Source organism: Thamnophis sirtalis, unplaced genomic scaffold, assembly GCF_051295495.1.
Source record: "Thamnophis sirtalis isolate CommonGarterSnake01/CBP01778 unplaced genomic scaffold, rThaSir2_p1.2 scaffold_2, whole genome shotgun sequence".
Lineage (NCBI taxonomy): Eukaryota > Metazoa > Chordata > Lepidosauria > Squamata > Natricidae > Thamnophis > Thamnophis sirtalis.
The window spans coordinates 9,206,148-9,232,917 of NW_028261382.1; the positions used below are offsets into that span (position 1 = coordinate 9,206,148).

A 26,770-nucleotide genomic window follows, 5' to 3' on the forward strand; every position below is an offset into this window, starting at 1 on the left:
AGTTTGGTGGGGCCTTTACCGACCAGCACATTTGATTCAAAAGCAGAGCGTTTCTTTTTTTCACTCTTAACGGCTTTGCAGTCAGGAGGAGGTTACAGTGGAAATGGGTAGTTTTTCTGCATTTCTCTCACCGTTTCTCCCTTTTCCTACTCACCAACATCCTGCATGGGCCACAGTACCCCTGACCTCAGAGACCTGGAGCCTGTTGTTTGTCTGTCTTTAGAGGAGAGCTAAATGCATTTTCCCTGCGTAATTTAGGAATGCAGAGGGCAGGCTTTGCTTGGGGGGGGAAAGGACTGAACATCTTATTGAAAAAATTGTGAGGAGGAGGAGGAGGAGGAGGAGGAGGAGGAGGAGGAGGAGGAGGACGACGACGACTGTGGGTTCTTGGTGCTCTCTGAGTTGGTTGTTTTTCTTGGAGACATTTCATGACCCAACTAGGTAACATCATCAGTGTTATAAGGGGTAGGGTTTGCAGAGAGGAGGAGGAGGCGGAGAAAGGAGGAGGAGGAGGAGGAGGAGGAGGAAAAGAAGAAAAGGAGAAAGGGGAGGGGGAGGAGAAGTAGAAGGAGGGCGAAGAGGGAGAAAAGAAGAAGAATGAGGCAGGGAGGAGAGGAGGAGGAGGAAGAGAAAGAGGAGGAGGGCAAAAAGAAGAAACAGAAGAATAATGAGGAGGAGGGGAGGAGGAAGAAGAAGGGAAGAAGAAGTAGTAGAAGGAGGAGGAAGAGGAGTAGGAGGAGGTGGAGGGCAAACAAGCTTCTCCATTTAGCCACAGCTGTGGTTCAAAATATGTTTCTCCTTATAGAAACCCCCCTTGAATTCAAAAAACCAAAAGAAAGAAACAGTGGCTTTTGGGGATATGTACAATGAAAGGTTTCATCACTAAGTGTATTTTTGCACCCTTGTCTTCAGGGAAAGTAACCACAACCACTGCTCTGGCTGAGCAGAAGTTGGACCACCGCCAGGATTAAATGTGACTCAGGGCTGAGAGGCCGCGCATGTCTCGCTTTCTATGCCACTAAATGCCTTTGACCAGGCACGGTCTTTCACGGCCACTGAATCGCTGCAAATTAAGCCACCCACATGCCCTGCCTGAAATCCAGGCCAGAAGGTCTAACTTAAGCAGGCTGGAGGCCTCGGTTAGAAACGAAGAACTCCTAGCTGCCTCCCTGGTGATGCTCTATGTGCCCTGATGGTGCAGGAAAGCTAGTGTTCTGACCGAGGCTTCCCGAGAGCATGAAGCAAACTCCTGGTCCCAACAAAATCCCCTTTTATTAATTTTACTGTGAATTCTGCTCATTCACATCCAGCAAAGTCTTTCAAGGGAGGATTTACCATCACAGGCCTTATCTGACTTGGAGAGCTGCCAGGCCGATCTCTGCAGAATTTGGCAAGGAGTCTCGGAGAGTCACGAACCAATGAAGCGAACTGATTGTCTCCTGCAAACTCCACTCCCCTTTCGCTCCTCTTTTATTTCCTCTGGGAGGGGCCATTCAGCGTCCACCTGTGGCCTTACTCCCATGTTGACCCCTGTTCTTCAGCTCTGGCAACTCTGTGCATGTGCATACTGGGAACAGGCTCCAGCTGTTCTTCTGCCTCACTGATGTCTAAACTCTGAAGGCAGCCAATAACTGGCATATGGCCCTGGCCTCCTCTCTGCCTCTGACACGGAGCCCTCGTCCGAGCCTTCCCCAGACTCCAGGACTGGCCCATGTTCCTCCCCAACCTCCTCACTGTCCGACTCTGCTGCCAGGCCACAACAGCTAGGGTTTTTTGCTATGGTAACAGGCTCCTCTCCTGAGCTCAGCTCACATTTGGGGAAATTCACATATAGGTAGTCCTTGATCTATGGCCACAATTGATCCCAAAATTTCTGTTGCTAAGTGAGACAGTTGTTAATAGCCATAGCACTTAGACTTATATATGTCCCCATATTGCTTTCCAGCCCTCTCTAAGGTTTACAGAGTCAGCATGTTGCCCCCCAAAATTTGGGTCCTCGTTTTACCTACATTGGAAGGATGGAAGGACGAGTCAACCTTGAGGCTGGTGAGATTTGAACTGCCAAATTGCAGGCAGCCGGGAGGCAGCAGAAGCAGCCTGCAGTACCGCACTCTCACCACTGCGCCACCACGGCTCTTAGCTGAGTTTTGCCCCATTTTATGACCTTCCTTGCCCCCGATGGTTAAGTGAATCGCTGCAGTTGTTGAGTTAGCGACATGTTTGTTGTGATCATGGGGCCAGAGGGGAAGCTGCAAGGATTGTGTGGAAAAAAATGGCCATTAGTCACTTTTTTTCAGTGCTGTTGTAACTTCGGTCGCTAAAGGAAGTGTTGTAAGTCAAGGACCACCTGTACTCTTTATGGTTTGGGGTGGGCTGTGTTGGCGGTGACTCTGCAAAAAAACATTTGTAGTCTGGTTGGCTGATTTTCTTCCACACCAAGTAGAACCTCTTAGGAAAGAGCTGGCACAGTTGCCACAAGTTAGATCAAAATTAACCCGGGCAGAAATAATCATTCCAGAAATAACCTACCATTCTCAGGATACATAAACCCAGCAGCTGCTGGAATATTCCTTTCAAGATTCATTGGCAGAAAGCCTTGAGCATCAGGGATCTCCACTCTGCCTGGCCGGCTAATAGAGCCAAGAAAACGTCCAATCTTTTTCACCGTAGTCGCCTGCAATGTTCTCATGCGCGAGATAGGAAAATCCCTAATGATGCTTTCCTCTGGCTTGTTAATGCGAGGAGGAAATTCTGTCTGGACAAGGGTTTGATAAAGTTCCTATTTCTTTCAACAGTGGTCCTTAAAGACCTTTGCTTTCTGAGTAGATGATGGCCCAAAGGAATTCAGTCCGTGCACTTTTGTGGCACTTCAAATCCATCAGTCTGAGAAGGCTGCGCGAGAAGAATTGAGCTGAGATTAAGCCACATTCAAGGTTATCACTGAGTCGGTAGATTAGATGGACTGTCAAACAACGAGAGAATTAACTGAAGGGAAGTCTATTAACATTCATCTAGGCAGCCACAGGAAATGGCTTGTGTATCTCTGAATGCTAAAGGATAAATAAGAGGGAAATGTTAGCTTAGCTTTAGGCCCTGTTTGTAGCTTTCATGCAGCATTTGAGATCCCATTTTTGTAATATGACGGGTTATATAAATAGCAATAGCAATAGTTAGGCTTATATACCGCTTCATAGGGCTTTCAGCCCTCTCTAAGCGGTTTACAGAGTCAGCATATCGCCCCCAACAACAATCCGGGTTCTCATTTTACCCACCTCGGAAGGATGGAAGGCTGAGTCAACCCTGAGCCTGGTGGGATTTGAACAGCCAAACTGCTGAACTGCAGTGCTGCATTTAACCACTGCACCACCTCGGCTCATCATAAACTGTACCTTATGTTTTATTTATTTACCTTAAAAGGTAAAGGTTCCCCTCGCACCAGAGGTGGGTTCTTACCAGTTCGCACCAGTTCGGTAGAACCGGTTCCTCAAATCTACCAAACCGGTTAGAAGAGGTTCCACCAGTGGACCCGGAAAGCAGGCCACACCTACAGAAGAGGTTCCAAAATTGTTTGAAACCCACCACTGACACACACACACACACACACACACACACACACACACAGAAAGAGAATGAGAAACAGAAAGAAAGGAAGAAATAAATAAAAAAATAAAAAAGAAAGAAAAAGTGAGAGATGAAAGGAAAAAAGGAAAAAAGGACAGAGAGACAAAAGGAAGGAAAGAGAGAAAGAGAGAGAGAGAGAGAACACATGGCTGGCAAGCCACTCCCACCAGGTCACATGGCCAGCAAGCCACTCCCACAAAGGAGGCCACACCCACAGAGTAGGTTCGAAAATTTTTTGAAACCCACCACTGCCTCGCACATACAGTATGTGCTAGTCATTCCCGACTCTAGGGGGCGGTGCTCATCTCCGTTTCAAAGCCGAAGAGCCAGCCCTGTCCGAAGACGTCTCTGTGGTCATGTTGCCGGCATGACTAAGCGCCGAAGGGGCACGGAACCCTGTTACCTTCCCACCAAAGTGGTCCCTATTTTTCTACTTGCATTTCTTATGTGCTTTCAAACTGCTAGGTTGGCAGAAGCTGGGACAAGTAAGGGGAGCTCACTCCGTTACGGGGCGCTAGGGATTCGAATTGTCGAACTGCTGACCTTTCTGACCGACAGGCTCAGCGTCTTAGCCACTGAGCCACCGCGTCCCTAGTTTGCCTAACAAAACCTTTGCGGCCAATGTCGCATGACAGCCCATTCTCAATCCCTTAAAGTTCTTGTAAAGTCTTTTCTTTTCAAGGAAAGAAACTGATTTCTTTGTGGGCAAATATAAGTTTAACACGAAAGAAACTAAGGAGGTTTCTAAGCTCTCTTGAAGAAAGGTTTGGGTTAACTTCTTTCTGTTCCTAGTTTTTGCATCCAAAGAGCTACTTATCCTTTGCTTGTTTCAGCTTTTAGCGAAATCCAGAGGCCTAGACTGGAGAGCGGTGGCAAAACTCCAAGACGTGCAAAGGAAGCTGGAGCTAAGCTTGGAGGAAATGCTGGCTGTGGTGGAAGAGGCGTTTCACCCTGAGCCTTACAGCCTAGAAGAAATTGGGGGAAACCTGGGAATTAACCCCACAGAGCTACGCACTAAGATCCTTAGCCAGAACACACAGGATGGTAAGTAGCATGCCAGTTTGGTGATGTCAGAAGCAATTTATCATTTCTGTCTATGCCAAAGACTTTAAAGAATCAATGTTGGGTGGGGGGGAAATGTTCTGGCTGTTGCAATCAACTGTGATTTGATTCCAGGGAACCAGATCAGTGGCCCCTTTTTTGTGTTATTAGGACAATTGTTAGTTACACCTGGGTTTCTGGCTTTCACCTAAGCGAGTTGTGGATGGGCTTGTTCTAAAGCATGCCGTACAACCGTCGTTAAGAAGGAACATTCCTTCTTTTGGTTTCATATTGGTGAATTAGGCAAATGGGGATTCAATAGCAATAGCAATAGCAATAGCAGTTAGACTTATATACCGCTTCATAGGGCTTTCAGCCCTCTCTAAGCGGTTTACAGAGTCAGCATATCGCCCCCAACAATCCGGGTCCTCATTTTACCCACCTCGGAAGGATGGAAGGCTGAGTCAACCCTGAGCCGGTGAGATTTGAACAGCCTAACTGCAGAACTAGCAGTCAGCTGAAGTAGCCTGCAGTGCTGCATTTAACCACTGCGCCACCTCGGATTCAGTTCTCATTGGAAGAATTAGGCAAAGTCATTTTAAACAGAATTGCCAACAGTTATCCAGGAATGGTCTTTTCCTACCCCCCACCCCCCCAAATGATTGGTCCGACACTCCGACATCCTGAAAGAAAGAAGTGAATTGTTAAATTAAATTCTCTTGTAACTGTTGCTGCCCATGATTATAATCAGCCAGCAACATAGACATCACAGCTCTCAGATTATGTCTTCCTTTTCCACCTGGCTTCTCTGGAGAAGAAAAGGGTGGGAGGTGGTGTGATAACTATCCCATAGAAGAACGTTCAGATCAGTAGTGGGATTCAATTTTTTCATCTACCAGTTCTGTGGGCATGGTGTGGCTTTCTGGGCGTGACAGGGGAAGGATACTGCAAAATCCCCATTCCCTCCCCACCCCACTAACCTGCTTTCCAGCTCCGTTCTCCTGTTCGGGTCAACAAAAGGAGATCGGCTGGGGGGAAGTGGGGGGCAGGGCCAACCTATTTGCCGGTTCTCCGAACTACTCAAAATTTCCGGTACCGGTTCTCCGGAACCTGTCAGAACTGCCTGAATATCACCTCTGGTTCAGATCTCGTGTCATTCTAGGATTCAGGATGTAGATGTCTTCTGACGGTAAGAATAGCTCGGTGCCGTTACGAAAGAAATGGTGGTTTCTCCTCTACTGGATGGAGTCAAGCACCCTCTGGGGAGCTATCTGGAAGAGATTATTTATTTAACATTCCTGCACTGACCACAGGAATGTCCTCGGTGACCTCAATAGCCTTCTCCCAATCTATGATTGTGTGGTCATCGGCTTTGTTATTTTTCTACTTGTAAAAGGCACCAGATGGACGGTGGGTACCGGCGTTTGCCGTCTCTTGGCAATATAGCGTTGCTGGAGCCACCGGGAGCGAAGCCAACGAGGAAGAAAGGGAGGGGCTGTTTAAGGACATTTGGTGGGCTGATTCTCATTAATTGAAGGAAGTGATACATTAGTGACATGTTGACTATCCCTTTTTTCAGATTTGCTCCAGAAGAGTAGAGAGCAGTAGACTCCCAATTATTTTGCCTCCACGTTTTTTCCCCCCCTTCCTTTTTTCTTACACACCAAGACTCGATGAAATATTTTTCCAAAGCCTACGGGAAAAGTTATTCCATCTAGCGTTTGCAGATGTTAAGTCAAGTAGAATCTCTCTTAATATATGGTGTGACTGCGATTTTGTTTGATAAGACCGGGGGGGGGGGAGAGGAAAGGGTCATGAAGCAATCATGTTGTTTTCTTTGGCATGAGAGAAATCTTGGTTAGTTGCAAAAGAAGAAATAAGAAAATTAATATCTCTCTGTATAACAGCCTAATGTTTATATAACCCCAAACTTGGTTTTGGAATCCTCAAATACTATGAATGTGCATTTCTGCCTCTCTTCTTTGGTATTCCCCCCCCCCCCCCCAGTATATTTATATATGGTTGCAGAATGCCTTAAAAATGTCCAACATGACCTTTGTGGGGCTCTTCTAAAATATTTCGTTTTCGTTTTTGGCACTTGTGCCACATACTTAAAACACTCTGGATCAAAAGATAGTTGGCTGTTTGACCATTGAATTCGTTGATTTACGACCCCTTTGGTGCCAACATTTCCAAAACTGTTTATATTTCAAAATTTCTAAGACAAATAATTATTACAAAAAAAAAAAAAAGCAACACAAACTTCTCAAGCCCATTAAAATAGTCCCCGTAGGACCAATCGGCATAAATTCTGTAAACAGGATTTTATGTCCCGTGGCTTAAGCAGTCTTAAGACAAATTGTATCTGATGTATTTATATTTAAGAGTCATATATCAAAAGAGATATAACTCTCAGGCAGAGGTGGGCTGCTGCCGGTTCGGACTGGTTTGGGCGAACCAGTAGTTCCGACCACTGGCTGGGCCCACCCACCCTCCCCCCGGTGCTATCCCGTCCTATATATCTCATTCTCTGGCTCGCCCATCCCGCCCACACAGCCTAGCTGATGTCCATGCCTCGCCCGCTTCTATGCACCGCGGCTGCCCGAGAAGGTGTTCTGGAAGCCGCACACATGAAATTGCCATGTGTTTAAGCACGGAAGGCTCCCATGCAAGCAAAGCGCACATGCACTCACATTTTCGGTTCTGCCCTAGGCGAACTGGTTGTTAAATTATGGGAAGCCCACCTCTGCTTTCAGGATGTATCTGGTAGGTTAGAAGCAGAGGTGGGTTCTTTTCAGTTCAGATTGGTTCAGCTGAATAGGCAGTAACTCGGCTGGACATGCGCCCAAACCGGTTCTATCGGCGGCGCCATAGGTACCGCCATCTTGTTTTTTGCTTATATATATATCTTTTCATTTTCTATAGTTCCTGGCCTGACAGGAAGTTATATATATATTTCCAGCACCTTAAAGCTACAGGGCATGAAATTAATTTTGAAGGAATCAGGTTAATCTCCAAAACAGAACACTTCAACAAGAGAATATTTATGGAAGCTATTGAAATAGATAAACACCCCCACAACATGAATAAACGTGATGATACCTCCTGCCTACCAGACATCTAGAAACCAGCCCTAGTCAACAAACGAGCCCTACCACCACCCAGGCCTTTACAACACAAAACAACAACGGACACACAGCCAGCACCAATCAGCACCAATCTACCAATCATGATACAGCCACACATCCAATCAATCCACTTACTGAAACAAAGCCAGCACTCCACATACCCCCACCAAGATTTATAGAAAGACTGCAGCTCCGATCACACTTTAAACCGAAAACAGCAGCCTGAGGATGGCGAGTGAGACCTCGCCGAAACGTTGCCAAGACAATCTCAATCTTGCATGGGAAAAGACCCGAATACAACAAGACCAGCATACCTACACCCGTGAAAATCTACAACAATATATATGTGTGTGTGTGTGTTTGTGTGTGTGTGTGTGTGTGTGTGTGTGTGTGTGTGTATGTATGTATGTATGTATGTATGTATGTATGTATGTATGTATGTATGTATGTATATATGTATATAGGTATAGGTTTAAGTTTAAGTTTAGGTTTATTAGATTTATATGCCGCCCTTCTCCCAAGGATTCAGGGTGGCGTACAACATTAAAAGAAACACATAATATAAAAGTTAAAAAAAATTAAATAGAATATCCCAAATTATCCCAATTAGAATTGACAATAACATTTTTAAAAAAATCAAATTAAAATTAACAATGATCAATAATTTATTTTCTTTTGTTCAGGCCAGGCTGGCTTGCTGGAAAAGCCAACTTTTTAGGGCATGTCGGAAGGACCGGAGGTCAGGGATTATGCGAAGCTCCGGGGGCAGCTCATTCCAGAGGGAAGGCGCTCCCACAGAGAAGGCTCTCCCCCTGGGGGTCGCTAGCCGACACCGTCTCGCCAATGGCACCCTGCAGAGGCCAACTCTGTGGGATCGCACTGGACGGTGGGAGGCTACCTGTGGCAGTAGGTGGTCTCGCAGGTACCCTGGGCCTAAGCCATGGAGCACTTTAAAGGTTGTATGTATGTATATATGTATCTTTTCATTTTCTATAGTCCCTGGCCCACCAAGTTCAAAAGCAACCTTCAATGAAATCTCATTTGACACCCCTGAGTTACAGCAACCACCCAGGCAGGGTGTAGAAGAGCCTCCTGTAGCCTGACCCAATGTTGGGGAGGGGCTTGCTATGCCTTCTCAGGGTCTGGCTGGCAGGCAGGAACTGAGAGAGAGGATTCCAGCTGCCAATGCCCCACGTGGTGAGCTTGGGAGAACCCACAAAGTGCTTTAAGGTAATCTGGCCAGCGAAGTCTTGCCTTACCGAAGGGTGGTCTTAGAATCAATCACAGCCTTTGGCAAAGCCTTTGCCTCCAAATCGAAACCAGACGCCTTGTTGAGTTTTTAATTTTTTTTTAATTTTCGGGTTACTACTGTTCAAGGGTGATTTACAAGGGAGCATGAGCGATGGCAAACTCTCACGCAACTTCGGATACATCCAAAAAACAAAAGGGCGTTGTTTCCAAAGGCCCTCAGGTGATTTCTTAAACTAAAAAAAAATGGGGGGGGGGGTTGGACAGAAGGGACCATCCTGAAGATAGAAGTCGCCCTGTGGGGGGGAAGGGGGGAAATGAGCATTGTGTTTTCTCTGCTCTCCTCTACGAAGGGTTCAGCCGTAACCCATGCCGTGCAAAAAAAAAAAAAAAAAACCAGCAGCGCTGCGATTAATTCATAAGCTTGGAGGACAAAATGTACTCTATGAGTTTGGTAGGCTGGGAATTGGGCAAGTTCTACCCATTGTTCAGTGGCCGCTCCCCAGAGAACAATTTTGATCAGCATTTTTTTGGTAAGGGAAAAAACCAGTATTTGTGTGAGGTTTAATCGTATTCCAGAAGCACCATGCTGTTGGGTATGTGTCTTATGGGGGTCCATTGTTATAAAGCAGAGCTGTGTTTCATAGCATGCCAAATAACTGGCATCTTGGAGAAATCGCTGGGCTCCTTCCGAGTGGTGTTGCTTCCTGCTCTTCTTCCCACAGCCCCGTCTTGCGGGGGGAGGGAAGGGGGGGGGCTATGATTCTGCAGCCTATAACAATAACGTGCCACTTTTAACCAGCTGGGAGAGACAATAGTAGCAGTACTTTGGAGGAGAGGGATGGGGATGAGGTGAATTTATCTCCAACCCCTAACCCAAATTAACGCGGGTGTGGGCTGCTGGGGAGTTTGCAGGGGTTCAGGAGAACCTCTAGCTAAGATTCTGTGCATTTCGGAGAACCCCCAAATCCCACTCCTGGCTGACCCCGCTCACCCCACCCCTCCCAGGAGTCTTCATGCAGCCTGTTTTGGATGCAGGTTTGTTGAAGGTGTGCGCGGAGGCTCGGGGAGTGTGAAAAATGGGCCTGTGGGAATTCCCGGCCCGTTTCTGGCCTCCAGAGCCTGGGGAGGCCGTTTTCGCCCTCCTGGAAGCTAGAGGAAAGCAACCGGAGCCTGGGTAGGGCAAAAAGTGCTCCCCCCCACCCACCCCGGCCATGGTGCAGGAGGTTGGCTAGGCCACACCCACCATGGCCACACCCACCCAGCAACTGGACGGAAAACCCCTTGCTAAAAATTTTGAAGCCCACCCCTGATTAAGGGGTTACAGGATCATAAAAAGGAGCTTACCATGGTCTGCGCAGTTCTTCCTACCTGTGGTAGAATCTCCAGCTCGAGTGGGGAGAGAAAAGACTGAGCTCAGGGTCCCTGCAGGGAAGAAAATGATGGAAATCAGAGAGCCCATCCCACCTCCCAGAATCCCCGAATTCTTTACCTGGCTGTTCCCAAGAAAATGTGGTGAGATTCTTGTAAATAGGCAGGCAGCAATAAGGAAGCAGCTCTGATCAGCTTAAGGTTCCGTTTGGGTTCCTTGTGCCTGGCCTACACTTTGATGATCGTTCTCAGAATTTCATGGGCTCCTAGGAGCAAGAGGAGAAAGATATCCATTAGCCTTGGCCAGTAGTATTTGTCAAGAAGATCTCCAATGGCTTGAGTACAGGTAGTCCTCAACTTACAACAGTTTTCAAAGTTACAGTGGCGCTGAAAAAAGTGACCGTTTTTCAGAGTTATACATTCTCAGCATTCCCCACAATCATGTGATCAAAATTCAGATGCTTGGGAACTGACTCACATTTATGACCATTGCGGTGTTCCCAAAAGGATCCCCTTTTGCAACCTTCTCATAAGCAACGTCAACGGGAAAGCCAGAATTCACTTAACAACCGGGTTACTAACTTGTCAACTGCAGGGATTCACTTAGCAACGGAGGCAAGGAAACCCATAAAATGAGTGCCAAATTCACTTCACAATTGAGCTCAATTGAGGACTACCTGCATTCTCAGTTTACGTATCTTGTTTAAAAACTCCTGTATCCCGAATCTACTTACGGAGACGTTTCCTTCTTTCGCTTCAACCTGTCTTTTGATGAGTCTTCTCCCTGTTGTGCCATTCTCTTCTTGGGTTATTCCAGTTTTCCCTCAAATTGTTACTTATGGTGAAGTTCCACATGCATTGACGCTACCTCTGCACACCGGGGTTGTGACAAACTATGGCACGTAGTATTATACCTAGATGTGAACAAATGAGAAACAAAGCTCGTTTTCCTTACTTATACCCTGTTTTCCCGAAAATAAGACCTCCCTGGATAATAAGCCCAATCGGGTTTTTGAGCGCATGTGCTAAAGTAAGCCCTCCCCGAAAATATTGCTACACAGTAGCAGCCATGAGGCGACCACGCTCGCCAACTTATGCACCTCAAAAATAATAAGACCTCCTCGAAAATAAGGCCAAGTGCTTATTTTGGGGATCAAAAGAAAATAAGACCCTTATTTTCAGGGAAACATGATATTTGGAAGCTGCATGGCTACATCTGACGGTAATAAATCATCCAAAGTTTCCATTATTTCCTGAATTTCCCCCCCCCCTTTTATTTTCTGCAGTGACGACTTTTAAGTTATACCAGCGTGCTAAGCATGTGTACGCGGAAGCTGCCAGAGTTTTGCGATTCAAGAAAATCTGCGTGGAAGCACCTGACGATGCGATTGCATTGCTGGGAGATTTAATGAACCAGAGCCATGCCAGTTGCAGGGACTTGTACGAGTGCAGCTGCCCTGAACTAGATCAGCTGGTGGACATCTGTCTGTAAGTTGGCACAACCGGGGAAAGTAAATGCTGGTTGGGTTGGATTGCAGAGAAAACAGGACAGTGTTACACTGTTAAGTCATTTTTCTTGAACTAAATAAAAACCTTAAAAAGGGAGATATATATATGTGTGTGTGGGTGGGTGAGGGTGTACACACATACACACACACACGTATAAATATGCACACTCAGAGGTGGTATTCTGCCGGTTTGGACCAGTTCAACCGAACCAGTAACGGAAATCGCGGCTGGCCCCACCCACCCGCCCCAGCTCTATGGCATCCCATTTAGGCCCTTTTTTTTAGCCGAAGTGCATGCACGGAAGAAGGAGCGCATGCACCGACGCTGCACAGATGTTGTGTGTGCACTCCCTTTTGCGAACAAGGGGGGAAGGTAAGTGAATACCACCCCTGCATACACATGTGTGTGTGTATTTGTGTGTATGTATACACACACGTTTACATATAGGCTAAAGATACAGAAGGATCTTGACAAACTCGAACATTGGACACTATCTAATAAAATGAAATTCAATGGTGAAAAGAGTAAGGTTCTACATTTAGGCAAGAAATACGAAATGCACAGGTACAGTATAGGTGGTACCTTGCTCAACAGTAGTAACTGTGAAAGGGAGTCCTAGTGGACGACCATTTAAATAGGAGCCAGCCATGTGCAGCAGCTGTCAAAAAAACCAACACAGTTCTAGGCTGCATAAACAGAGGGATGGAATCAAGATAACGTGAAGTGTTAATACCACTTTATAATGCCTTGGTAAAGCCACACTTGGAATACGGCATTCAGTTTTGGTCACCACGATGTAGAAAAGATGTGGAGACTCTGGAAAGAGTGCAGAGAAGAGCAACAAAAATGATTAGGGGACTGGAGGCTAAAACATATGAAGAACGGTTGCAGGAACTGGGTATGTCTAGTTTAATGAAAAGAAGGACTAGGGGAGACATGATAGCAGTCTTCCAATATCTCAGGGGTTGCCACAAAGAAGAGGGAGTCAAGCTATTCTCCAAAGCACCTGAGGGTAGGACAAGAAACAATGGGTGGAAACTTATCAAGGAGAGAAGCAACTTAGAACTAAGGAGAAATTTCCTGACAGTTAAAACAATTAATCAGTGAAACAGAAGTTGCCTCCAGAAGTTCTGAATGCCCCAACACAGGAAGTCTTTAATAAGATGTTGGATAGCTATTTGTCTGAAACGGTATAGGGTTTCCTGCCTAGGCAGGGGGTTGGACTAGAAGACCTCTAAGGTCCCTTCCAACTCTGCTATTGTATTATTATATACATACATACATACATACATACATACATACATACATACATACATTCATACATACATACATACATACATACATACACATACATACATACATACAAGATGTAATCCCATCCATTTTCTTTACTCATTCAAAGAATGAAACTCCTAACCTTCCAATATCTTTTTCAAGACGTTTTTACTCAGCCCTTGTACAAGCCGTTCCCAACTCCCAGGAAGAGTGAGCAGGGTCTTCTGTGCAGCATTTCCCACAATGCAAAGAGAGAGAAAGAGAAAGAGAGGAAGAAACGTGGCGAGCAGTTTCCATTCATAACGAAAACACCCCAGATCTAACAGCATCTGCAGACTGGCTGATTCTGACAGCGAAGTCTCCTCGTGTTTCCTCTTTTGCTGCGTTTAGGCCAGTTGATAGCAACTGTTGGCGCTCATAGGGTGGATGCTGACTCAGGCCCTTTCCAAAGCATCTAAATGATTTCAGCATGGTTGCAGAGCGGAGCTGTCATGCTATAAATGCTTGGCAGGAAACGCCGGTGGTTTGGTGAGCTAAGGAGCTAAGTGACAGTTATTACCTCTTTTTAGGAGGTGTTGTAAAAGTAGGAGGAGGCCCTCAGAAGTTCCAAGCTTGGCAGAGCTGGTGGGGAAGATCGTCACTTCAGCATCTCCATGATGGAGATCATGGAGCTTCAAACTCTCCCGTTTCAGACCATGTATGGTCTCAAAGAAAGTTGGCAAGCAGTTCTCATGACATTGAGGGTTGTGTAAAGGTTGTGCCCAGTGGTGGGATTCAGGCAGTTCGCACCACTCCAGGAGAACCGGTTGTTAACTTTCTGAGCAGTTTAGTGAACTAGTTGTTGGAAGAAATCATGAGGGCAGGGAACCGTTTGTTAAATTATTTGAATCCCACCACTGGTTGTGCCCCAGCAATTCCAAATAAACAGTACAAGCAAAGCGATAGCTTAGGCATTCAAGCCACAGAGAAATGTATATGCCAAGCCATTGTGGTACAAACTCTGGATCAACATGAGAAAGACTTAAGCTTTGGGCCATTGCAGTATGCTGTATTCTTTGGTGGGTTGGAATTTTGGGACAATTGCATCCATACAGTCAATTTGAATGGAAACCTTTTGTTAAGAAATAAAACCCACATCCTTTAGGGTTCTTGAGCCAAATGATTGCAAAATTGTAGGAGATGACCAGGCTGAGCCTGAGAGAGCGGTCAAATGTGTCATCAATCTCCAGTCCCTTCATGCCCACAAGAGATTTATGTCCAGCCCACCTTGAATCCCGTTAACTCTTACCTACCACCAATTTTCTCTGACCCTTAAAATAGTTCGGATTCTTATAGAGAGCTTTAAAGGTAAAGGTTCCCCTCACACATATGTGCTAGTCGTTCCCGACTCTAGGGGGCAGTGCTCATCTCCGTTTTAAAGCCGAAGAGCCAGTGCTGTCCGAAGATGTCTCAATGGTCATGTGGCCGGCATGACTCAACACCGAAAGTGCACGGAACTCTGTTAATTTCCTCTGTGGGCTCCCCTCCATAATCCCCAGGGAAGAGAGAAGTAGTTTTGGTTTTCCCATCTCAAGATGACTCTCTGATTCCCTTCTGTGCCTTTGAGATACAAAAGCCTCCCAGTTGGTTTGGCTGGGAATTCCTGTTTTCTCTGTTCCATATAGGAAGCCACTCCATCTGGGTCCTTTGTGGAGAGGAAATTCTGAAATGATGTGCAACTTTTAGGATAGCTCCAAGATAAAATAAATAAATGAAGCAATGCAGCAACTAAGCGAAATACTGAGATGAAAATATGGCATTAAAGATTTCATTTGAAGAAGGAGAAAAGTGATTTCAGTTTTGGCCTTTATAAGGAAAACCATGACAGACAAAATTCAACGTATGCCTAAAATGCCACAGATTTTTCTTCTGAGCTTGCCACTGAAACCTGGCTGAGGAGATTTATGACAGGAATTATGCAGCATCCAACCAACAGCTTGTTCTTCGTTTTATTCTGAATTTACACAGCGATTGTTTGTTTTAAAAAACATACTTTATTCTGGCATGTTTCGCTGATAATTGAAGCCTCCCCTCCTCTCCTAGCTTTTTATTGTCTGCTTCTGGTCCAGGGATAAAACTTACCTAATATAGTAACAATAATGGGCAGCGATTTCATGCAGAAATGTGGTTTTCTTCTTCTTCTCTATAATCATTGCCAATTGCTGTCTTTGGGCTTGAAGAACTTTTTGAAGAGAGTGCGCAGGTGCATTGCTTATGTATCTCGGATTATCAATTCTTAGAGCTTTCTTATAACCTTTGAAGATACAAAGAAACCTTTGTGTATCTAGATGCTTTGCAGTTATGCCTAGATGGGGTAGGGCCCCAGGGGTGGGCTGCTCTGGGCTCACACAGGTTCGGGAGAACCTTTAGCTAAGAATCTGCCCAGTTCGGAGAACCCACAAATCCCACCCCTAGGTGCCCCCTCCCACCCTGTCCAACCTTACCTCGCCCCTCCCAGGAGTCCCCACGCATGCCAGGTAAGTACAGGGTCCACACAGGTAGGGCGAAAAATGAGCCTCCCAGAGGTTCTGGAAGGCCAGAAATGGGCCCATTTCCGGCCTCCGAAGCCCACCCCCCCACCGTGGTGCAGGAGGCCAAGTAGGCCATGCCCACCATGGCCATGCCCACCCCTGGACTCTGCAGACACCAAAGCTGGATTGCTGGAAGTGCTTGGACTCGCTTTTTCTGGACAAGCCGGTAGCTGCCTTCTCTTAGAGTAGACTAGGGCAAGGTCCGAAAGGATGCATGATTTGGGCATTCAACGCTTACAGTAAACGCCCCACATAAATTCAGTTCTGGTATACTGCAGAATTTGAGGATCTCTGAAATAAAAGGACTTTACTAGTGAATGCTGGTGACAGATTTCTCTTGCTGCTGCTCCGTAAGGTCATGTTGTAGAATCTAGGCCGGGGGTGTCAAACTGAAGGCTCAGGGGCTGGATCTGGCCCGCAGGGTGCTTAGGGCCACCCTGGAAACAGTGAAGAACCGGCCCGCCGTGCCTCTGCCAGTAAAGATGGAGTTTGGGAGGGCTGTGTGCAGCCCCCCCCCCGAGCGCCATTTTTTCTAGCAGACGGTTGCAGGAGGCCGTCACAGCTGAAAACGGAACTCTGGAGCCTGTTTCGCTGGCAGAGTGCTCAGGCCACCACAGGCACCCCTGACATGAGTGACATCGAGCTGGCCATGCCCATCCTAGCCACGCTCACCCCGGCCCCCTGAGGTTAAACACAACGCTGATGCGGCCCTCAATGGAATTGTGTTTGACACCCCTGATCTAGGCAAAGGTGAATGAATTTGAGAATGCTAATTGGAAACCAAAACATTCAAATGACACCTGAAGAACTCATGGCAGATCTGGCCATTGACCCAGAGGTGTATATGTAAACACCTGGTCAGCAGCTACATTTTAGGAACCGTCTAAAAGTATGGCAAAATTGGGCTGTTGCAACTTCTAAACTGTGAGTAAATCGTTGCACGTAAATTCTTTACCTGAACAGCAGTTCCTATTACGGTGGGGCTGAGCCACTGAGGGATATCAATAGCCACTGTCCCCATTCCCATTAGGGAGGAAATTAAAAAAAAAAAAACCTGAATTCTGGTGGACAGATAGGTACATAAAATATCAGAAGAGAGATGAGAGATTAGAGTAAAGACGAATCTAATCTGGACTGTCTCCAATAGTGATAAGATATGCCTATAGGAAACCATTTCAGGGCATAGGTAAAATGTTATCCTACTATTCAGTTTTCTATTCACTAGTCTTAGAGGTTTGGTGATATTATATAGACATCAAGGCTGACAGATGGATGACCTTAAACTATGAAGTTCATAGTAAATCCGTAGTTCAGATTAGATTACCCCAGGCAGTTTAAGGTGTCAGCTGTTCAGAGCTGGGTTGCAACCTTCCGGCCACCTGACCTTTAGCTGCCTATCGTGTCTGTCTTGTTTTCTTTTGAAAACTAGAAGAAATCCAACCCACTTCTGTCCAGCATTTGCCAGTCGGCTCCCTGCATGCACAACACGTTCTCCCCTTGATTTATGACTTTAAGAATCCTGTTTTATTTATTTATTTTTTTGTTCCTCTAGGCAGTCTGGAGCAGTTGGCTCACGCCTGACTGGGGCAGGATGGGGTGGCTGCACTGTGTCAATGGTTCCTGCGGACAAACTGGAAAGATTCCTAGCAAATGTGAAGGAGGCTTATTACAGAAACGGTGGGCAAAGGTTAGCCCTGAAAGAAAACAGCCTCTTTGCCACCAATCCTGGCAGAGGAGCTGAAATTGTCTATGAACTCTGAAGGACGCCACATTTTCGGAGGAGTTTGTACGCCAGTAAACAATTCATTTTGCTGTTTTTCATTACATTATAACGAACAATAGCAATAGCTATTATTATGATGGGTTTCCAAACACACACACACACACACACTCTCTCTCTCTCTCTCTCTCTCTCTCTCTCTCTCTCTCTCTCTCTCTCTCTCTCTCTCTCTCAAAAGCGCTATTAATCTTTCTAATGTATTATTTCTTTCTTTCTTAAAATATGCTTCCAACATAATCATCCAAAATGTTGATTTCTGTCTGGACTTTGTATCGGTTAAAATTATGGAAACGAACCAGATTGGAATTAAAGGGGAGGGGGGAAAAAAGGCCCAATGACTCTGTCTCATTCTTTATTGATTCGGAAGCCAGAGCCTACTTCATACCAAAAGTTGAATATACTTAATTTTGGCGGAAGGAAAAAAAAAAGAATCCCATCAGCATTCACAGCACGTATCTTGATGTCAGGCATCTTTGGCTCCCGATTGTGATCCACAAGAGCCATGACGTTGTATCTTGGCATTTGCCTATTCAAAAGAAACACCATCAATGATATTTGGGTGGGAGTTTTGCATGTTGTGATGCTGTAACCCCTTCCCTTCTCTCCCAGCCCCTAGTTATAAAAAGATAATTAGTGGCCTGAAAGCTTAAACCTATGAAGAATGGTTGCAGGAAATAGATATGTCTAGTTTAATGAAAAGAAGGGCTAGGGATGATAGCCATGATAGCAATGTTCCAATATCTGTGGGGCTACCAACAAAGAAGGAGGAGTGTGTGTGTGTGTGTGTGTGTGTGTGTGTGTGTGTGTGTGTGTGTACCTATTCTCCAAACACACGAAGGCAGAACAAGAAGCAATGAATGGAAACTAATCAAAGAGAGGACCAACCTAGACAAAAGAAGAAATTTCCTGACGGTTAATTAATCAGTGAAATGTCTTTGCCTTAAGTTGTGAGTGCTCCATCACTGGAGGTTTTTAAGAAGGGGCTGTGGACAGCCATTTGTCTGAAATGGTATAGAATCTCCTGCTTAAGTAAGGGGTTGGGGCTAGAAGACCTCCAAGCTCCCTTCCGACTCCTTTATTCTGTTATTCAGAAGTTGTGGGGAACTTCTTCAACACAATGGAACGCACCAACATTCTAACTCAGTACCCAATGTCCCATCTCCAGATGTTAGTTTTTCTTAAAAGGAGGAATAAAATCCAGCTAGATCGTGGAGTGAGAAGAAGCGAAATGTTTCTGGCACATCTACCTCAAAATTTTCAGGGGGTGGGGATGAGGAAGAGGAAGGCTTTCCTCCAGAAACAACTCTACAGATGGTAGTTTAGGACTAACAGATTTTGAACCCAAGGAAGAAGCTATTTTCCACCATACTTAATCTCCTTGAATTCTACTACAAGCATATGTCAAACAACAGTGCTGTATCCTTCATAAGCGGATCAAGACTTTTGAGAGGCCCCCAGCGGGTTTTACTTTTTACAAGATAAACAGAGACTTCTGTTCAACTTCATTCCGTGATCTGTTATTGAATAAGGACCCATACCTACTTTAATATACAATTAACATTATACAAAAAGAAATGGATTTATTTTTACCCAAGTTAACATGAATAAAAGCAATGTATCAACTCCAGTACGTTCTATTTCCTAAGTAGGCGGCAAAGTGAATTTAAACACAGAAGATAGTGACATCAAAACTGAATTACCATTTGGAGGAGAAACTGTTCTATTTTCATCCTTTTTTCAGTAGGTTTCGTGGTGATGGTTTCTTGCATCCTAGGCAAAATATATATATATAGAGAGAGAGAGAGAGAGAGCACAGCAAATTACAAGAAACGCCCTTCCTTTTTTTTAACTCTTGCCCCTGTGCAGCTTATATCACATTTGTCCCAATGTGGCAGTGGTAGGTTGCAGGCAATATGCCCCGGTAGGGGTGTACCAGAGCCTGCCCGGAGCACCAGATACCGTTCCAGTACGGTGCTCCGGAGGGCCCACCCTCCCTCTTTACCGGTCTTTTAAGTCTTTGGCGCTTACGTGCACAGCATATACAGCACCTGTGCGATGCTTCACTGAGCAGCTGGAGCGTCGTGGAAGCTCACGGAGATGAGTGTGTGCTGCACATGTGTGCGTGCGCACTGTGCGCAGCCATGTGGACACCGCCGGGCCCGTTCCAACCGTGCCAGTTGGAACAGGATCTGGAACCCACCACTGCAATGTGGACAAGCCAAAGTGACGTTTCATTAAATTTCTAGCAGGGTGGGCAAAGCGTTGCCAACCCATGGCATGTCCCACTGCGTGTCTGTCTTTGTGCAGAGTATTTCTTGGAAGGCTTAATATCAAATAAAAGTAGTCTCTTGCTCATAAACAATGTTTAACGTGGTGAGGGGGAAAATAACGGATTCACCATCATCCAAAGTAAAGCATCCATTTAGGATTATATCCATTTTTTTTAAAAAAATTACATTTTTGAAAAAGGAATGAGTTAAGGCAGTCTTGTTTTCAACTCTTAGCAACTTGTCTGAACTTGAACAGCTAAAATTCTGGGAGTTGAATTTCACACTTCTTAACTGTCCGTGAGGTTGAGAACCCCTGGCTTAGAGAAGTTGGTGCACAAAGATTTGTCCATGGCCCAGCTGGGACAGCTGACAACAGCTCCTCCTGTCCCTAAAAATCTCTTATGTGGCCATGGCACTCGTGGTCTCTCGGCCTGTGGAAAGACTTGAGACTGGTATGGTTCTTGACCCTGATGTTGATCCCAGGAACCATGAAACTGTAATCTTAGTTAATTATAAACATACAAATAAATGTTTAGCCTTTGTTTTAAATCACAAACCATCTGAAGTGCTCTGGCAGAGAAATTATTTCTATATAACAATAGTCTAAATTAGTAGTTCTCAAACATTTTGGATTGCTCTATGTTCTTAAAAATGACTGAGAACCCCAGAGCTTTGATTTTCTGTGGTTGATGTCTATTGCTGTGTACTCTTTTAGAAAGTCAAACTAAAAAATATATAATATATGTTTGAGTTTGCGGATCCCCTAAAAAGGGTTTGGGGATCTCCAAAGATCCCCAGACCAGGGGTCACCAACCTTTTGGACCTCAAGGACCACCAAATTCATAACTTTAAATCCCATGGACCACTAATATGAATTTTTTAAAAAAGATAAATAGTTTTTAGTGCAATCTAAAAAATGCAAATAATTTTTCTGTGGCCCACCAAAATTTTCTCGCAGACCACCAGTGGTCCATGGACCGCCAGTTGGTGACACTTTGAGAAGGCCTGGTGTAAATAAATGGTCCTTGGAAAAGTTTAAATGTATTGGGGATTATGAACAAGGAAAGAATGTAAAATTCTCAAATCCTCCCTTTGGAGAAGTTTTCAGTATACTTCTAAAGGTATCTTAAGTTTTCCTAAGTTTTCCTCTGCAGCATCTTTGCATTTTTTTTAAATGACTAACTTTAGTTGATAAATAACCACCTGATGTCATACGTTTTGAAGGACAGGATGGCTTTTTCCCCCAAAGGATCTTCAATTTTAAAGGAATCTGAATATTATTTTTTTTTTAAGTTTGAAAAACGAACCTTCTGAACTTTCTGTTAGCTTTCTCTCTCTTTTCTTGTAACACCATTAGTTCTGCATAACACTTGTGTTCAAAACTAAAAAGGAAAACACATCATGTGATATACTGGAAATGTAGAGAGGAACAAACATTTTTTTGTTTTGTTTTTGATGATACTTAATTTTCTCCCAAAGGACTTTCCCTTTAGAGGAGCAAATGATACAAAAAGCATCATCGTACAAAATTTGGAAGATCATTATTCTGCAAATCATTTCTTCCAGGGTAAGCCAGAAAGAGTGACATTAACAGCTTTCCCTGGAGGACAGTTGGCTTGGGGTATTGCATTAGACATCTGTTAGACATTATTCAAAAATGAAGCCCAGTTGCCAAGGGTGACCAAAGTTACCTGGCCGTCTGGAAGTTTTTTGTTCAAGTTTACTGTTCCTCCAGAATGCAACGTGCACAGGTCATTTGATCTAGATTTCGTTAATTTCCCCCCTTTTAATGCACAAAGGCACAAAAGCATAATAGTACACTGAATTGATGTGATTTGAAACACATCGCGTGCCTGCTCTTTGGCAAGTCCCAGAGGAGCTGCAGTATCACACTATATACACATTAGCTTAGGAATGGGGGTGGGTGAGGGGAGCAGAGCACAGAGTAGAAACTCCTGGTAAGGCAGTGCAAAATCAAGATAGTGTGAATCGAATAAATTTGTTCTGTGCCCTTGATTTGAAATCACCAGGTCAAATACGTACTCCGCAAAATGATCCAGTATTTTCTTCGAAGTATGTTTACTGTTCTGAATGACATCCATATAAGTTGGAGAAAGGGGTGTGCTGATGTTCTGGTCAAGGGAAAACTTGTATTACTTTCATCTCTTGCAAATGACCAACGACCTGGGACAACTGATGTACACGGGCCTTTTCTATCTGACACTAGCTGCTAACCCGGTGTTGCCTGGAACAAATCCCCCTTAACGGAGGGAACTCCCTTGTTTTTTGTAAAAACCAATCCCCCTTACCAGAAGGAGCCTCCACTACGCTGTACAGTAGAAGCCATTTTAAGGCACAATAGGCTGTATCTTAACAAAACTTGAATCCAAAATGCACACTAACATTCTCGAAAGTACTGTGACTTAACACTATAGATATAATTCAGTCCTTTTGATTTCAGCGGCCCAGGTGTTCCAGAGTTATTCTGGCACGCACAAACACACACACGCACACACACACACACACACACAGAGGTGTTAGGGGTGTCTTACCCCTACAGTATTTGTTTCCAGAGAGTAAGTCATCTGCGTACCAAGTTTGTTGAAATTGCTTGAGGCGTTCCAGAGTTATGCTGGAACATATACACACAAACAGCCATTTATATATACATAGATTATTCTGCTCATGAAGGACAGGAGTATCTTATGCACCAAGCCCAGGAGACATTCTAAGATGAACAGGTTTGCCAGACTAATAGTGCACTGATTTGAAAGCCAAACCCTTGTACTGGGTAGTCCTTGAATTATGACCCCAAATGAGCCCAGCATTTCCATTGCTAAACAAGACATTTTGTTAAGTAAGTTTTGCCTCATTTTACACCCTTTCTTGCTACAAAGGTTAGGCGAATCACTCCAGCTGTTAAACAATTTATATGGTTGTTAAGTGAATCCGGCTTCCCTTGTTCATCAGAAAGTCGCAAAAAGGGTCACTTGACCAGTTGCCAAGGGTCCGGATTTTAATCATGTGACCATGGGGATGCTGCAACAGTCTTAAGTGTGAAAAACTTTTTTCAGTGCTGTTGTTACCTTGGAATGGTCACTAAATAAAACAGTTATGTCAAGGATTACCCCTTTTTTTCAAAGAGGAGTAGCATCCTGAGGAGAGCCGAGGACAATCATTCTTTCATTTCTGTTTCCTTCCCTTTTTCTTCTGTAAGAGGGAGTATCTAATAGTAACAATGGTTCCTCTCTCTCAAGGTTTCTGCGGCACTAAGATAAATAATTTAGGTTTCAAGAAAAAAAATTGAAGGTTAATATGGATGATTCAGGTCCACTGTATATGGTCGGTATCAGGTGCCAGAAGATAATCTGGGCATCAAAAGTTTTGCATTAGCTGCAGTTACTACCCTGTTTCCCTGAAATTAAGACCTCCCTGGATAATAAGCCCAAACAGGCTTTTGAGCGCATGCGCTAAAACAAGCCCTCCCCCGAAAATAAGCCCTCCCTGAAAATATTGCAACAAAGGAGCAACCATGAGGTGACCACGATTGCCACCACCTGCACCTCAAAAATAACAGACCTCCCCCAAAATAAGGCCAAGGGCTTATTTTGGGGGTCAAAAGAAAATAAGACCCTGTCTTATTTTTGGGAAAACATGGTACTTGTAAAACTGTGAGCAAGGGTTCTGACTCAACCATCAACGTGGTAGCAAAAAGTTTTGGAGGAAAAAATCTACAATGAAGGATACATTTATTGGAAGTGCAATTTATTAACTATATTAACAATGTCTTTTTTCCTAATAGATTACCTTTTTCTGTACAAATGTCATGCTTGGCAACGAATATTTAAGATCTTTGAAAAAGCTCTTAAGAGCTCACAAAGAGTACGTGGCTCCCTTTTTAGGGGGGGGAAATTGACTTTCTATAATTTAAATATATGCTTTTTTGTTTCTGCATCCTGAATTTATTTATTTTAATTGCAGTATTTTTCTTTTATGTTTTGCTGGTTCATTAAAGAAACAACGGGGAAAAAAACCAAACAGTAGGTTCCAAACATTTTTAAAAGGGCAGTTCCACATGCAACATTTTAGGAATCTACTGTAAATGATGGACAACGGCATAGGTCATTCAGATAAATTCTTCTTCCTCACAAAGTAGCACATTGATCCACTGGTCATATTCCTGCCCATAGACAACCCTTGCTTTATTTATTTATTAAATTTATATGCTGCCATCTGACTCTGAAAAGCGACTCTGGGTGCCTTACAATTGAAATTATTCTCCCAGGAATAAGTTAAACTTTTTTTATTCTACAAACTGAGCCTTCCCAGGATTGGAACTCTGCCCAGAAATTGATTGCATTCTAATTGGCAGTTTGACCTGACTTCCGACCAAGGCCACCTCCTTCTCAGTATGGAATCCTAGTTTGTTCACTCGTATCTTAATTCCCCATTGATTCTAGCTCTTAAGAACCTTCTTTGGTGCCAATGAATGATGGGCGTCATTGAAGCCCAAACTCTGCATGGTTTTCCCTTTAAGGTTTCATGCAAAGCTATTTAAAAGGATAAGAAACCAAATAGGTACTGTATTTTTCAGAGTATAAGACGCACCAAGATTTTGAAGAGACAAAAACAAAGTTTTTGCACTCTGCAGACCTCCCCAAAATGGCTTGTTTTTCACAAAAATGGGCCCGTTCCCACCCCCCCAAATATGAAAGGCATTATTACTAGCCTTTAGGATGCTTGTAGAGTATATTCCTGGGAGGTTGGGAGAAAAACAAGCAAAAAATGGCTCATTTTTTTGCAAAAACGGGCCTGGTTTTTTGTTTATAGGAGGAGGCTTATAGAGTACTCCAGAGGGGTGGGGGTGGGGTCTCCCCAGCCCCCAGGAGCACTCTGAAAGCATCCTAAAGGCTATGTACAGACATTTTGGTGAAGGGGGCGGGGTTTGGGGAGGCAAAAAATGTTGTATTCAATTTATAAGACGCACCCATATTTTCAGCCTCTTTTTTGAGGGAAAAATGTGCATCTTATATTCCGAAAAACACGGTAATTATTTTCCCATTTCAGGACGGCCTGCCTTTTGCTGGGAAAGTCAAGACCTTGGCTGTTGCTGGAGAGCAGCAGATATGGCCAGCTAAGTCGGTTCAGGTCCTTTGGTGAAGAGGGCAGTAGAGAAAATGGTACCTTGGATAGCTCCAAATAAGTTACCAGTGCTCCCCTCTCAGGACAACAGCAGGAAGTCGTAGCCATTTTCCAACTTCCACCAAAGCTGAGTTGATTGAGGGACCACAGTGGATCTTCCACTGTCTGAATGCCCTGAAAGTCAAACTATTGGCCTCTCTCTCCTTCAGGTGACTCCAACAGGGACTTCTATTGTCTTTTGAAAAGGAGGAAATAATAAATGTCACCAGAAATATCAGCGAGGGGTGTACCATTCTCCTGTATCAGCTAAACATTGAAGAAAGATAGCCTGTTCAATGGTCCTGAATGCCACCCTGCAGCTCTGTTCCAAAATGTAAAGGGCTGACGCAAAATAAAGGCTTGCAAAGGTCCTCAAACACCTTAGTTGAAGTAGAAAGCTGACTTTCTCTTCAACATTCCCATATATATACATAAATTAACAAGTTAATCATCTCATGCATTCCTATCGATTGTCTCATGCAATTCTATCAATCTAGCACAGGGTCCTCTTCAACAAATCTTGTTGAAAGGTAAGGTAAAGGTAAAAGTTTCCCTGCGCAAGTGTGCTAGTTGTTCCTGACTCTAGGGGGCGGTGCTCATCTCCATTTCAAAGCCGAAGAGCCAACGCTGTCCGAAGACGTCTTCGTGGTCATGTGGCCAGCATGACTAAACATCAAAGATGCACAGAATGCTGTTCCCTTCCCACCAAATGTGGTCCCTATTTTTTCTACTTGCATTTCTACGTGCTTTCGAACTGCTAGGTTGGCAGAAGCTGGGAAAAATAATGGGAACTCACTCCGTTACATAGCGCTAGGAATTCAAACCACTGAACTGCTGATCGATAACCTCAGCATCTTAGCCACTGAGCCACTGCGTCCCTTTTGCTGAAAGATAGCAATAGTAAAACTGAGTGTGGAGATCAGTATAAAGACCCAGATTGTTAGAGCAATATGCTGACTCTGTAAATCGCTTAGAGAAGGATGCAAAGCATTATGAAGCGGCATATTAAGTGCTATTGCTATATGAAAGGATTGAAAATCATAGACCTCTCCAGAAATAAAACTCATTGTTTTGACTTGTTTTTTTTAAAAAGGTGGAAACAATAGTCCTGCATTATTCCTTCTGCCTCAAAGTAGGTGATATCAATTAGTCTTCAGTTCTCTGAGTAAAGTTATCAAGTTTCCTACCAATTTATGATCAAAAAAGTCATCTAACTCAAGTGGCATAGACCTGTTCCAAACACCATCCAGTCTATTTTATTCTCTTCCTTCCTCCTCCCCACGGCCTAACCGCATTGCCCTAGGAAAAGAATAACATTTTCCTCGGATTAATAAAACTTTTTCTGAAGCTGTGTGTACATTTATGCGCACATTGCGAATACTTGGGTTAAGTTTGCTTTTAAAAGCCAGTATCAATTAGAAGTGGGGATTTTTGACAGGGATATTGTCATACGAAAAGGGCTACTGGCAGACTGAAGAGTGGAAGAAGAAGAAGAAAAAATGTGGAGAAATGTGTAACGTTAGTTGTTCTGTTCTAAAAAATGTAGTTCAACTTAATTCAGCCAGAAAGTCTTGGCAGTAAGTTGGGATGGAAGAGAGAAACATTTCAGAACACAAGTCCTTCTGAAAGGAATGGTGTGTATATATATATATACAAAGTCACAAGATGAGAAAAGACTGAACTATATCATGATTTTTCCCCCTTCTCCCATATCTGTATCTGGAATATACCCTGTTCTACATCCTCTTCCATTTGCTAGACTTTCTCCTTTACCGT

The 26,770-nt window shown here is 44.2% G+C and overlaps 2 protein-coding genes across 4 annotated transcripts in view; one reads left to right on the plus strand and one right to left on the minus strand.

Annotated features, from left to right (window-relative positions):
* The window catches only part of GALK2 (galactokinase 2), a 50,718-nt gene extending 32,908 nt beyond the window's left edge, over positions 1-17,810 (plus strand). The window contains exons 8-10 of the mRNA XM_087704220.1: positions 4,455-4,665; positions 11,696-11,897; positions 17,316-17,810. Of these exons, the coding sequence (XP_087560346.1) occupies positions 4,455-4,665; positions 11,696-11,897; positions 17,316-17,523 (621 nt within the window). The 3' untranslated portion in view covers positions 17,524-17,810. The remainder of the gene's footprint in view (positions 1-4,454; positions 4,666-11,695; positions 11,898-17,315) is intronic.
* A 74-nt stretch (positions 17,811-17,884) lies between these two features.
* The window catches only part of FAM227B (family with sequence similarity 227 member B), an 87,277-nt gene continuing 78,391 nt past the window's right edge, over positions 17,885-26,770 (minus strand). For all 3 annotated transcript variants that reach the window (XM_087704219.1, XM_087704218.1, XM_087704217.1), the window contains 4 exons: positions 21,857-21,933; positions 21,121-21,195; positions 19,244-19,313; positions 17,885-18,069 (listed from right to left, as the gene is read on the minus strand). In XM_087704219.1, coding sequence (XP_087560345.1) covers positions 18,007-18,069; positions 19,244-19,313; positions 21,121-21,195; positions 21,857-21,933 — 285 coding nt within the window. In that variant the 3' untranslated portion in view covers positions 17,885-18,006. The remainder of the gene's footprint in view (positions 18,070-19,243; positions 19,314-21,120; positions 21,196-21,856; positions 21,934-26,770) is intronic.